General features: G+C 40.2%; 1 protein-coding gene across 1 annotated transcript in view; it reads right to left on the bottom strand.

The window, feature by feature from the left end:
- Positions 1 to 14125, bottom strand: part of LOC146202148 (RUN and FYVE domain-containing protein 2) — a 77685-nt gene extending 63560 nt beyond the window's left edge. Inside the window, exons 1-5 of the mRNA XM_084587979.1 lie at positions 13912 to 14125; positions 6592 to 6762; positions 5532 to 5649; positions 3674 to 3778; positions 203 to 326 (exon numbers count right to left, since the gene is read on the bottom strand). Coding sequence (XP_084444105.1) covers positions 203 to 326; positions 3674 to 3778; positions 5532 to 5649; positions 6592 to 6762; positions 13912 to 14095 — 702 coding nt within the window. The 5' untranslated portion in view covers positions 14096 to 14125. The remainder of the gene's footprint in view (positions 1 to 202; positions 327 to 3673; positions 3779 to 5531; positions 5650 to 6591; positions 6763 to 13911) is intronic.
- Between the last annotated feature and the right edge of the window lie 629 nt (positions 14126 to 14754).

The raw sequence follows: 14754 nt of genomic DNA, 5'->3' as shown, positions 1-14754 counted from the left end.
CCTATAAAAAATGATTACTTCATTTCCTTCTCAAATAAACATACCATCGAAAAATTAGAGCAACATGCCTTTATGCTTGCCTTGCTTTCAAGTACAGACTGAAGGCTTCTTTCAAGTACCTTCATGAATGCAATGAGATTCTAGTACCATGCAAATGAGCCAATCAACAGCATCATGTGAGAAATATCACAGAAATACACACCTGTGAGTCAAGGTCCTCTTCCTTAACACAGAGATTACAGTCAATCACATTCAGTCCAACCAGAAGGCCCCCAATCACAACAGCTTCTTCAGAAAGGATCAAGGCATCATCCTCATAGAAGTCCCTAAGGAAGATTTGCCTCTTCAGTTGAGCGCACAGAATAAGCAGTGTACAGTGTAGTAAAAAAAAGGCATGCTAAACAACTTAATTTGACAAACATCATATTCAAACAAGGCACTAATATTGAAATCATAGTACAGTGACCATATGTGATAGAGGGACACTTTTGTAGCTTTTGGTTTCTGCTTCAGTTCTTTAGATTGTTGTGTGTCTTCTGTTGTCTATGTGCACTTCTTAATTGGCTATTCACTGTCATGTGACCGGTGTCCACATCGAATAAAGGTTATTTTTCAACACTGCTCCACTAGACAACCTCGCATTTGTTTATGGGGACCGCCTCATGCCCCTAATGCAGTCACCAATTTTACCAAGATTTACAAAGATTCGAAATACTATTACCCGTCCACTATGGCACCATTGATTCCCTAGGTCGTTCTTGCTATTTTTACGCTTGTCCCACAACAAAAACGCATTTATTGCCGAGAAATCGGTTTCAAAATCTTCCTACCATTGGATTAAAAATTGTGATTCCCTTACTGAAAAGCATGCATTGACACACAGTTCTGAGGCAAAGAGAGTCGCAGTGCAGCTACTCTGTGATTCGTGCCAAAAATCATGTGTTGAAGAATGCATTTTCGATTGCGAAATCAGCTACTGATGGTGACATCTCTATTTCATTTCTTTACCTTTTCTGCCTTACAAAAGCTTTGTTTTCAATGTGAGCGATTTCTTTTAAATAGAATGCGGTGCCGCACTCATACAGTCCGACTGCCATTTGCTCTCAATGTCCCTTCAAGAACCACGTACCTTCATCCTGCACATTTCATTGACTCATCCATAATTTATAACAATTATGAAAAATTATAATATTATAATAAATTTAATAAATGATTAAAATATAATAAATTATAAAATTTATAAATATTATGGGGGACATTTAGGCTCCACCTTTAAGGGATGATGCATGACGTGGATAACATAGGCGACCCCCTTACATATAAAGCCTACTTTAACCAAGTCGTAAGAACATGCCTCTGAGTGGGTTAACAGTAGTATACCTTACTCAGCACCCAAAAGCACTGGAAGGTCGATTCTTATTCCCCCTTCCCACCCCAAATGAACAACCCGAGCTGAAGCTCCTCCCAACTTTCTGATATCATGCGGTCTCGTTAAGTCGCACAAACTGCCAGCGCCATGCCATAACTTTTCACTCACAACGCCGACAATGTCAATGGCACACTTTCTGGGTAACGAGGCCTTTAATGCTATCACGTTAAAACTTAGCAAACTGGCATTGGTAGAGGTATAGGGAGTTTAATTCCCAAAGCAACCCATGCGTGGTGAAGGACGTCGTAGTGAAGCGCTCCAGAATATTTTCTCAGAGAAACGACCAGTAAATGTAACTGAATAACATACAAAGCCTGTAAACTCTGGTTCACGTATGACTTCCAGACTACAATCTTTATTTTGGGCTGACCGTGCAGAACCTCAACCGCAAGAAAGTGGGAATCAAAAATATGCCACTTCATTTATTTCTCCCAACTCGTTCATAACTTTTCTTGCCCTCCTGACAGCAATACATCTTATTTTACTCCAAATCTTCTTTGCATTCGGGGTACAAAAGAACTGCGCATGCAAACAAAAAGCAGCTGCCAGTGCAAAGTAAATAAAACCAAAAGCAAAACTGAAAGCAGGGTTCCTCTATCTCCCACTGGATGACGCCACTTGTCAAGGAGCGCTTCAAAAGCAGGAAAATTCGAATCGTGAAACCATCGATAGCAGGCTATCGATGGGAACAGGGGCGGGCAGGAAAGTGTTAGCCAGAAAGTGAAGCTCGCACACAGCAAAGTGGTGCATCACTTTTGCGTGCCATGAAGCAACACTGAGGACAAAGTGGAGTTGAGTTGTGCCAATGGACTGCCATGCCCAAATGGCAAAAAGACTACTTTCTATGGCCTAGAAAATAGCCAAAAAACTAAATACTACCGCCAGCCATTTTCACAAGTAAATTGCGGCAATGTCACTGCATTTTGTTGGTTGTGCATCTCTAAGGCTGGACCACACAGCTTTTCACTTCCAAACAGTGATTACAGAGTCCTTTTAATTACTAACGGCTCTAACTGAAATTGGATGGCAGGTAAAAAATGTTTCAGTGATTCTTAAATCCAGCTTTCTTGCTGATAAAATGCATAACCAAAATAGACTCAAAAAGGCAGATTGATTTTCATATAAAGAACAAAAATTAGATTGGGTTATCCTTCAAGTCTATTACAGTTAAAATGTTTAAAATAAGCTTTGCCTTAATAAGACATCAAGGAACAAGCACACACAAAAAAAAGATCCTTAGATAAACCAAACAAAAACGGCCTGGCTTGGTTCATGCGGTTTAACGTCCCAATGCCGCCCAGGTTATAAGGGACACAGAAGTGGAGGGCTCCAGATAATTTTGACCACGGACAATTCTTCAACATACACTGATGTCGCACAGTACATGGGAAAAAAAAAATACTTCCTCAGCTTAATCAGCTTCCACATAAAACAATCTCCAGCTCCACTACACTAGCTGTTTGAGCTAATGTCTGAAACATAACAAGGGTACATAATACACGAGGAACAAGAGAGACGAAAGGTTGGCTTGAGGCTTAACGGGAGGTAAGGGAGGTAAGGGAGGAGGATAACATGATGTTTCACTGATTGGTTGATTTATTCATTATTTCGTTATTTATACCATATCTCCCCCCCCCCTTCCCCCCCCCCTCCCCAAAAAAAAAGACTGCTTTCTTCTTGCCATCATTAATCACTAACTTCACAGCACAACTTTCTAAACTATATAGTCAGTTTTGCTATACTTCAAAAGTAAAAAATAAAGTGCATATAGCACTTCATAAAATAAGTAATTTACTAATTTGTGGCAATAAACACCGGCTGCTGAACTGCAGAAAGCCCGAAGACATGGGTCACAGGCCTACAATCAATTTGCCAGCTTGAACTCTGGAATTGAAACAGTAAAATATCAAGACCAATGTGAACTATAGAAATAGCTGCTAGCAAACAGTATGATACCCCAGTGAATTGTTGACTGACCATGGTACTCATCTAACTTGTCCATATGTGATCATATAAACAACCACTATAATGCAATTTTGCACAATATACATAGCGTCAAGAACCCAGCTGGCTTTACAAATATGTAAAATCCTAACCATTTTGCTATCAGCTTTACTGAATTGGCATGAAAAAAAAGTCCATGAGTTGGACAAGCTCAGAAAAAGAGGATAGAAATCTAGTCTGTGTATAGCATACATTGTGTTAGCTAAAGAAGAAAATCAAGAAATTAAGCAAGGCACTTACCTAAGGAGCTCATCCTTTTTGTCAATAACTAAACGAAAATAGTCGGCAAGTTTCTTCTGCATCAACGCAAGCCTCAGCCATGCTCGGGCTCGGCCCAACTGACTCCTGAATAAAGTGGAATGACAAAGCATTAGCACCAAGTTATAAAGAATGCAGTGGGGAAACCAGATCATGCTGTCTCAATAGGAATAACAATCCTGCCAGCTACACTTTTGTTTGAGTTAGCTGTCTGACCACTGTTGGACACGCAGGACTACATCAAAAAATTAGGACAAGTACACAGCTCTGTAGCCTTGCCCTTATAAGAGTTCTTTTTTTTTTTTTTTTTAGCTGGGTGCAGATCCGGCTTTCCATTCAGCTGTTACCTCAAATGTAGTTGACAATTGATGTCTGTCTGTCTCTTTGTCTCTTCTCATTTTCACACCTACCTCACAATTCCAGCAAATAAAAAGCCCCGCAGCACCAAAATCTATACATTCGCAAGTAAATTATTTCTAACAAAAACTCTTCTTCCTTTACCAAACATGGACCGACCAGCCCAGCGCTCAGCTCTTCTGTCACCATTATGTTTTGTTAAACAAAGTTCTGTTATCTTGTACATGGCCTTAATGGCACCCTAGAACGTTAAGTAAGCGTCTGGTCTTTGTTCGCTATATGCACAGTATGGAACATTGGGCAATGCAATGAGTAGCTATAGAAACCATGCAATACCTAAAAAATAGCTAAACAGGGCACACATAGCATATCAAATCTGCTCTGCATCACCCATACCAGCATTATATTGTGCGATAGTGTATCACCAGCACCCTCAATTACTTACTGCATTTCTTTGCATGTACACTTACAACTGCTCCATTACTGTATGCATTATAGCAGCCATAGTATACTCTCGATGTAATAGGTGCTCCCACTGCCATAACAACCTCGACAACTTTCTCAGCGATGCTTTTCTATGCAGCCCCTCCTTCAGCCACAGGCAGCAAACAGAAAATCATTAGCATAAAAAAAAGTCGAGTGATTAGATTTTTACAGCACAAACCTTTAACGCTGCATTTAGGAGAGACTCTGATTTAGGCTAGAAATGAACATGAAATATGTATATTTCTTAGGCACATGGCACATCACTGCTCATCAGATGTCAGCACCCTCATGCATCACCCCATTTTTTGCAAATGTGTGATAGAACCGTACTGTTTGCATCTGTAAAGTTCCAGTGCTGATAGAAAAAAAAAAAGCAAACAGAGATTAAAAATGCTCAGTTAGCTTTTACAAAAAAGGCATTATATGAAGATGGCAGAATTTCCTGTCATCTGTAAGCCACCTTACTGAATGCCACGACAAACCGCAGAAAAATGCCACTGAAATTGTGCCCCGAATATTGCCTTTCATGCTCCTTTTAGAACATGCCCACGAGAAAAAAGCAAATAATCAACAATAGCAGACAATCCTTGCCATGATGCTGCTTACCCGACACAATGGCTGAAAAATGTTTTGCCCCTGGTATACAAGCTGCTACTACCCAAGGTGATGGCCACCACAAATGCTATTTCCGGTTGCAGCCACAAAGGCTGCAATACTTCATTATATGCAAACCCATAGCAAAGCACCAATTACACTCTTATGAGCTAGCGTCTGGAAGAAAGTTTCTGTTAAAACTAAGTAACTTGCAAGAACTAATGTCAGATCAGGGAAGGTGAATCAATTAGGCCGCTCTCTACATTGTTTCTCTCTTTGTATTAACTGGTTATTATAAATTTTAATGATGAGTCATCAATACAGAGTTCCTAGCCATGGTGTACAGATAACCAGTGTCAACATGCACTAGCAGCAATGAAACTAAAGCATGTCAGAAACTAACTTGACAGTTGGCAGATCTCGCACACTTGTTGTGATGTCGGCAGCTTCAGGCACGAACTTTTCGACGGCTTCAAGAACATTCCAGAGTTCCTTCTTGGGTCCCAAAATGCCCTTTTTAGCTGCAGGAAGTGACAAAAGGGGACTTTACTCTTCAAATCTCATCATATGCCATCATCAAATCAGGCGAAATTCTGGGTGATAGGTGGTACCATAGTTTCAGTGCTAATGCAAGTTAAACAGTAACGACTACAACATTCCAGCACAAGATAACTAGTAATGAAAAACAACAAAACACAATTTTTGCCCCTTGCTTTTCAAAACAATAAGAAGTCATAATTAAGTACAAAGCTTTGAAATGTGTAACATATCTGCTCACCTCAAAGCACAAATAAACATGACAGTAGTGGAATGTTTGGCATGCATCAACTAGACATTTATATGACAAAAATTCTCCACACTGCCACGAATTTTTTTTTTTTTTTTTCGTTGAAACATCCAGAATGTTGAACAAGTAGCAATCCAAACTGCAAATCAAGCAAGATTAAACTGCACAAACATAAAATCTATTTTGCACCTCTCACTTTCTATCAATTCATTTCTGCAAAAGAAATGTGGCTTTAAATTAAAGCAAGATAACAGATAAAAAAAGAACAAAGGCTACATGATGTTTACGCATCATGCCACCATCTTATGTTATGAATATAAAAAACCTTGCCACCTCGGTGCACAAAATATTCCCGGTTATAAAAATTTAAGTGCACTACACTTGTATTAGAAAAAAAATGATACTGAAATCACACCTAAGCTTATAAATGTAGTAACTAGCAATATTTATTAAATTGAACTCTACTGCCCCAACAATGAATGCAGAATGCAACAACCAAACCAGCAGCCTAATGTAATATAACTAGAGCTCTCAGGAGAAGCACTGCTCTTATGAAGCTTCAGCTACCATGAACTATTACAATAATGTCACAAAAATACCCATTACTCTGTGCTAGTAAATAGTTCACCTTCTAGACTGTTTTGAATATTTAAGGATAAGAAGAAGCAAAACTTACGCTTTAAGCCGTGTCTCAAAACATGCTCAAGCAGGATAAAGAAATGCTGCAAAGGAGGATGGTCCGAGTCGAGCATACGCCCAAACTTGAGAGATGATTCTATGAGCTCTTTCACAACAAGTTTGGTCAAGTTGAGCAGGTTGGAGCGTTCTATAGCCACAGGATCTCGATCTGGAGTTCAAGCAGAGATGAGCAACACCGAAAAGGACACACAAGACAACCAAAACAATGTTTGCAACAAAACTTCCATGTGCTCTGCATGAACGACACAGAAGAGAGTTAATAAACCGCTATGAAATAAAACACCAGATTCCCAATGTCTGTCAAACTAACCACATCCCCCCCCCCTCTTCATCTCACCCATCTCTAGATAACTACCACCAGGCACTCTAGCAACGACTCCAGACGCGCACACCCTCACCGATCCCTTCTGCACCCTTTGCAACAACCCCACCGCCACCCTCGCCCACATCCTGTTCCAATGTGGGCGAATCCTCCCTCACGGGGTCTGGAGCACTTCACCACCTGGGAGGACTGGGAGACCCTAAGAAATTAATCCCGATTTCCAATGTTCCCAAACAAAAGCAGTAGAACAGTGTTAGGATAACAGTGTGACAAGATAACAATAGTTTTCATTCCTCACACTGTGTGCCATTCAACAGCTTGTCAACCAATGCCCAGAATGTGATCTACATAGCTTGTGCGCAGATCGCAAATTACACCAAAATCAATCCCCGCTGTTCAATAGAAAACAGCTTCTCAACCTGTTCTGCCACACCACGGTGCATGCATAAACGATTTTCCCAAAACTGGCCAACATTTATTTAATTAATGAAACCATCAATTGCTCCTGCAATTTGAACCTTCCCAAACATTGTGTTTGTTTTAAAGTTAATAACCAGCCTATGACTGCCTATTTCATTTTGTCAGACTGTTAACCGCACACTCAAATGTCCTAAATACCAAAAAATACTTGTGTTGTAACAAACAAAAAATACAAAGAAGCATGTTGAAGAAAGCATTGGTCTCCTCACGGTATTAATAAATGGCCAACTAAGTCTTGCACACGTTTTGTGTCCAATTTGCTAAAGCTCACTTTTCAAGCGATAGTTTTAAAGCTCCCGTTCAAGGGAAAACCCGCTGTTGTCCCGTCGGCATCTGGCATTGTGTCAAGCAAATTCTGATTGGCCAACACTGTCATGATGTCACCGTCACACGACCTCAGAAAGGAATTTTAAAATTGTAAATACCCATACTACTCACACATGAACTATGACGTCGCACGTGAAATGAAAGCGTTAAAATGTGATATGTAATACAGAATAAAGAAGCCAGGTTACAAAAACAGTGAGCCTCCCCAAGGACATAAAAAAAAATCACCTTTTACTGTAAATGCCCCAAAACTTTCAAAACTTTGTACTACCTCCAATAACTTCTGAGAAATGTTCAACATATTAGCATATGGTATACGGTACATCAACATGGTATTGCAACACATGGTAAGGAAAATACAGAAGCAGTCCGTACTGCTTTAACAGCTCATACGAGGTTGTAGATTGTACCTCTGAAATCAGAAGACAAAGTACATACGATATAATGGTGTTATTCGATACACTATGAAACAGACACACAACCAAAATAGTTTACCAAAAATGCTCAGAAGATTGTACACAAAAAGTATACAATGAAGAAGACAAGCAAGCCAATAACAGCATAACAAATCCAGGCATTTAAATTCATGAATACCTCCATGCAGTGCACTTTCAGAACTTTCCCAGCACACATCACATTTATTAGATTTTAGTCACACCTATTCATATACACATACACCCAACACATATATATGAGCCACTCCTAACCCTCCTTGTTCTACATCTTCATCACTAGGTATAGTTGCGCATCCCTACACCAACCACTATAGCTACATGACAAAGCACACAAAAATAACTAAAAGAAGGTCTGTTCATACTTCTATTAACATCCTAGAAATCCCACAGGCACATGTCAGTTAGCAGAAAGTCTGAAAAGTAACTTCAATTCTATAGTATTAACGAGAGGGTGGCAGGCGTCGTAATTAGGCCTAATAAGCGGTATAAACTGAAGGTTGTACAGGCCTATGCATCTACATGTAGTTATGATGACCAGGCAGTTGAAAGCTTCTAAGAAGATGTAGAATGGGCAATGCGAAAAATAAAGACGCAGTATACTGTACTGATGGGAGACATCAATGTCAAGGTAGGGAAAAAGCAGGCAGGAGACAAGGAAGTAGGTGACTATGGCATTGGTTCTAGGAATAGCAGGGGGGAGTTACTAGTTGAGTATACACATACACCCAACACATATATATGAGCCACTCCTAACCCTCCTTGTTCTACATCTTCATCACTAGGTATAGTTGCGCATCCCTACACCAACCACTATAGCTACATGACAAAGCACACAAAAATAACTAAAAGAAGGTCTGTTCATACTTCTATTAACATCCTAGAAATCCCACAGGCACATGTCAGTTAGCAGAAAGTCTGAAAAGTAACTTCAATATACGTATTGAGATGAACACCTTAAAGAATAGGATATAACGAAGTAAATAAAAGAGACATTATGGCAGAATGAGCACTTATTTGGATTGCCTGCATGCCAACTCTCATTATTTAAGCAAATTATCATTACAGTATACCACTTCCAAAAATAAGGAATCAAACCACACCAATAATAAACACTGCACACCACAACACCGGAGAAGCACACTCTTTCTGGAATGAACCCGAACATCTATAGAGCTAAACATTCCAAAGAGCCGAGGCCACACCCAAAAGAAGCACAGACCCTCGAAGGTGTATGGTGTTGTCACTGCAAGCGGCTTTTGGGTGTCGAACTGGACATCAGCTAGCTCTTTGAGGCACAGCCATTCCCCGTCGACCGAGACTCGAAAGTTGCAGAGGTAAATGGTGTCCTTGGCCATTGGCCGGCTGGATGCCATAATGTTAAGGGTCTCAAGTGACCACAGAAGACAATAAATAAAATGAAATAGCAGTGAACAGAATTTCATTTACTTAAAAATGTTCACTTAAGCTAACACAATAAAATAAAGCAAACACAATAAAACAAATTCCAAGGCATAAAGCAACTGACAGCTAAAATTTCAGCTGTTCACGTGCAAGGAATATCAATTCAGAAATACATTTTTTTCAATCATTTTATTTTAATAATGTTAATCCAGTAGCTAAAAATATATGCTAAAAATTTTGCGATTGGAAACTTCATGCAAACGTTTGGCCAACGGGCAATATCTAGTATATACATTGGGCCAAAATGTCATCAATAAGTGCAGGTAGCGATACAGCTAGCTTACCAGGCAATAAAATCTATATAGCCAGAATAGCCTAACTAGATATGCGTGTAGTTTAAAGTTAAACATATGAAAAACAATAAAAAAATAAACATCATAAGCGCATGAAATATGAAATACATACAACTTATTTATACATCTGAAAAAAAATATATATACTGTAGCACTGTGCAAACTGTTTCACTGAGCATAAATTATAATCATGAACAGAACCAAATTTGTAAAAAAGCTATAAATTCATAAATGTCATTTTAGCAGATGCTAAAATATTACTTATTTCAGGAAAAAACAATGTCACAATATATATATGTTGTTGGTTGCCCTGCAAGACACACAATGACAGGTAAAAGTGCACGATGTAAAAACAAATGTGCATGCTACAAGAAAAAGCCATGTTTCACATGTCAGTATAAAGCTGCATTAAAGGAGTACACACACCCGATTTTCGGTTAAGTGTTTTATTCCTTGTAATGATGCGCATGATATTACTACACACAGGTCACCATGCGGCATTTGCCTACGACCACTAAATAATTTAAAATCAAATTTCTTTTCTCCCCTCCTTTGGCTTTAGTTTCAACTGCCCAGTAATGGCTATGACACCAGAGATGTATATATGTCACATGAGGAATAGAAAAACTGCAATCACACTCCTTCATTTACTACGGTGCTAAAGCCAGCCTACCTTAACATTTGGAATGACAATAAATGAAGCAGCAGCAATTATATTGCGGTTATCGGCCTCACATGAGCTATACAGAACTTTGACGTCCAAGCCATATCTCAGCTGTTGAAACAAAAACCAAAAAGGCAAACAATTCAATTACTAAATATTTAATGATTATAGGCAAATCCCACATGTTGATCAATTACTATGCTGATACCTTATGCAGGAAAACATACGAGCAAAATTTAGTGTCTCCATAATACAAAATTGTATGCTTTGCATGAAATGAGCTATAGTGTTCAAATATATGTTAAACAAAAATATGAGATTGCATGTTAAAAATGAAACCTTTCTGTGATGCTCACACACCTCATTTATCTAATAAATTAATTTTTTTTTTTTTTGCCTCCCAAACAAAATTGAATGACAGAAAGCAAGGCATATCACAATTCCATGTGAACCAACAGGTTTTAATGGCAGTCAGCATAAAAAAGCAAAAAGTTCAAATAAAAATCAATTTACGGAACACTAATTTTCTGTAAAGCACATTACACAGCATGGTTAGAGATACATACAAGTCAGTGACAAAAACATTGGCGAATAGTTGGTGCCATTTAGAAAAGTAAGGTCTGACGCAAAATCTTTCAATACCATCAACCAAGGTTAAAAGCACCAACTATTTGCACTGCCACTGAAGTTTCATAAACAGTGGTGCCCTAAAGTCTTATTTGCCCATGAACACTGTACCTTTAGGCTGGCAAGGAAGGCACAGTGTAGCCTACACTCTGCCTTCTTTCTCACAAAATAAAATCCTTCAACAGAAAGTTACTTTTTAATAGTGCTGGTCATTGCGCAAAGCATAAGCACAGCTTGTTTGTGTTGTGCAAAACAACCTACGAAGTAAGGGCTCCGAAGAGCCCGCAAAGATTTGCCAGCGCACTAATATTCAAAACTGAAGGCTGCTTTAACCAAGTATAATGACACTAGATGTGTACTTGCATGCTTGATTTCGACGCACATCGACCAGCACCGTACTGAAGAAACCGAAATACGACACCCGTAAGCCATGCATACGCGGGGAAACACCCTAGAGCAAGCGCTCATCTCGATCACCATATACACGCCTCGTGTCCGCTCCGGACGCTGGTACTACATTAAATACGAATGATGACAGCAGACCAGACGCTTGATAGAGAACCGAAACTAATGACTGCAGGGTACCAACTTCCCTACCTGCCATTTTGTACTCCGCACAACCGGGTTCCGAACAAGGATACGATAGCTCGGCGCTCTCGGGATGGTCTTCGCCGAGCGGACTGTGGGTGTCTGCGGCGCTTTGCGAAGTCGGCATATACGCAAGAATCGCAACCTTCGCTCAAACAGCGTACAGGCGAGCAGCGGCCCTCCGAATTACCAACATGGCTCCTCTTTTCTGACACAACATGGAAATCTCCGAAGGCGCAAAAGGAAAGAATAAAAATGGGAGGGGAGGGAAAGGAAGAAGAGGACGGGAGGCATCGATCGGGGCGCGCGGCTGGCGTGGACGCCGTGAGCCTCCGTGCCAAGCAGCTGAGAAGCCTAGATGTCGAATAAGAAATAACACATCGCAGGCGTGTGCTCTATGCTCATAATTTATTATATCCTTCAAAACCCTTCAGTGAACAGAGTGTTTATCAAGTTGTAAACAAGCAAACCGCAAGCATGAACCGTGAACGCTTTCTGCGGGCGCAGCAAAGAGAGCAGGGTGACTGACAAATATGCGTATCAAGCTGTATGTTACCCAATCTATGATGACCAAGCAAGTACGGACAGAAATGCATTTCGGAAAGCTTCGGATCACATTTCAGAAACTTACTTGAAAGTTTCCACTAATCACGAGTGGTTATAAAGCAAGACCTGTTTTTCACGCACAGTGCGGCACCGAATGTCGCAAGAACGCGAACTGATAAAATGCAAAGCACACACAAACCTAAAACACAATCACATGAACATATGATCATTACACTACATAAATATATAGAGAAGGACCGTCCTAAAGTCTGAACAAAGATGACACACAAAACCAGGCTACAGCCCCCACAAAAGCCCATGCTTCAAAAATGTTGTACAAACTTATTTCGATATATGTTCACAAGAAATCAGCAAGCTGTGAGACAGAAAACTTTGACAGCCGTCACTGGATTCACAAACAGACTGATGGGGCTTATAATATAAATCAACCTAGCCTTTTCATGCCCAAGTATGATCAACCCAAGAAAAAATAAACGCGATAAAAAAAAAAAAAAAAGAGCATTCGCAGATATTTTACAAAATGTCCCTGAGAAGACAACACACAACTATAATGTTGTTTGTTGGCAAGAAAGAAACTGAAAAGAAATAAGCGTAACCCAACTCGAAGACACAGAAAAATAATACATGCCAATCATCACTACGTTGACAACTAGACTGATCTGGCCCGTAAGCTAAATCAGTCCAGCTTTTTTCAGAAACACATGATATGACAAGCTAATGCATAAAGCGATAATTATTTTGCAAATGTTATCAAGCGTCCTAGAAAACGCAATAAATGAACTAATGTGACAACAAGGTATTAATGCATTTTCACATACCAATCTGACACGCATTTATGTAAAACTACTGATGTTTCACAGGATGAATTTCTGAAAACAAAGTCCCCTGCAGGACCAAACAGCGCTACAGCGGAACTAGGCTGACCGTTTTTGTCTGAGGCTGATTAGGGTCCTCTTTGGCCAGTGCCGTTCCATATATCACAAGGACGACCACCGTAAACACTATCAGAGTTAAATTGAGGCAGTAAGTTAAGGCAAATAACTCCTCAAGGCTCCTCTAAACGATGTGAGTGCATACATATTTTCAGCGACACAAAAAAACACAACACAGCGTGACAGCACCACGCATTTTAGTCATCCGATCATTAGGAAATATATCGGGGCTACTCGACATCGCAAACATTTAAGTGGGAACTATATCAAATAACACAAAATAAACACATGTCTATGACTATATGGAGGCCAAAGCTTGCTTTTACGCCGAACGTCGTTGAACACAGGAAAACACCCACCAAGTTTCGAGGTCGCAAGATTAAACTTGAACTCGGTCTCCATACTGCTCGCAGCAGATCGCTTCATAGATTTAATCATGAACCACGAATTCTAAATTTCACATAAGCTGAACTTGCAGCTCTGAAACAAATCGCTGCAACTCTTGTAGACTCTACAGCATGTAAATTTCGCTGATCGAAATGGGTGAAGGGCTGATTTCAATGCAAGCGGAACAGACTTACTTGCTCGATAGTACTTTTCACGGCGGCCGTAATCAGCTGACAACAAGAAAATTGGGTGTCTTTCGCTAGCAGACGCCTGGCTGCCTGTGCTGTTCGCAGAGATGGCGCTGGCAGATTTGTCACCTTTTAAAACGTTCGTTTTTTCACCAGTATCAACAAAGCTGGTCACTGTAGAAGCCGCCATGACACTTGTGGCTTGGTTCGCCTTGGCTCGGCTAGGAGGACTTCGAAACCGAAACAACCTTCATCGAAAAAAAAAAAAAAAAGCCGCACAGAAATTACAGTTCTACGGCTCTACACTTCCTCCATGGCTCTACATGAAAGGAAAGAACGCGTGCGAAAAATAAAAAAAAAAAATAATAAAAAAGAAGGTTCTTAAGAAAAAAATGGTATAAATCGCGCCTCCGAGCTTGAAAATTAGTTTCGCTATATAAAACAGCTATCTTTAAAAAAATAAAAGTAAAACAAACGTTCTCTTAGCGCCGCTCTTCGACGCGCTGTCGTTCTAGCAGTTCTAGGAATGCGACAAAGCCGTTATCAGCAATCTAAGCCCCCCACCTTGACTGGGAGGGGCAGCCCACCCGTTGGTCCTTCCCCCGGAAAAGTCAGAAGGGAGGCCGGGGAGACACTCTTCGCCCTCTCACTGAACTTCCGTATAGCACCTTCTCGTTCTATTTCTTTTTCCTTACTTTCTGGACGAATGTCTCGAAAGTAGCGGGCTCCCCGTGTCTCAGCATGACGCAGAGGGGAGAAAAAAAAAAAGTGGTTTGAAGAATAGCATGTTTTCAGCCGTCCCCACCAACGGTGTTTTGCTGGGCTCGGAAGCCGCGGGAACGCGTTGTC

Source organism: Amblyomma maculatum, chromosome 1, assembly GCF_055883805.1.
Source record: "Amblyomma maculatum isolate TAMU_Amacu chromosome 1, ASM5588380v1, whole genome shotgun sequence".
Taxonomy (NCBI): domain Eukaryota; kingdom Metazoa; phylum Arthropoda; class Arachnida; order Ixodida; family Ixodidae; genus Amblyomma; species Amblyomma maculatum.
Note: the sequence above shows the minus strand (reverse complement) of the source record. Positions and strands in the feature narration are given on the sequence as shown.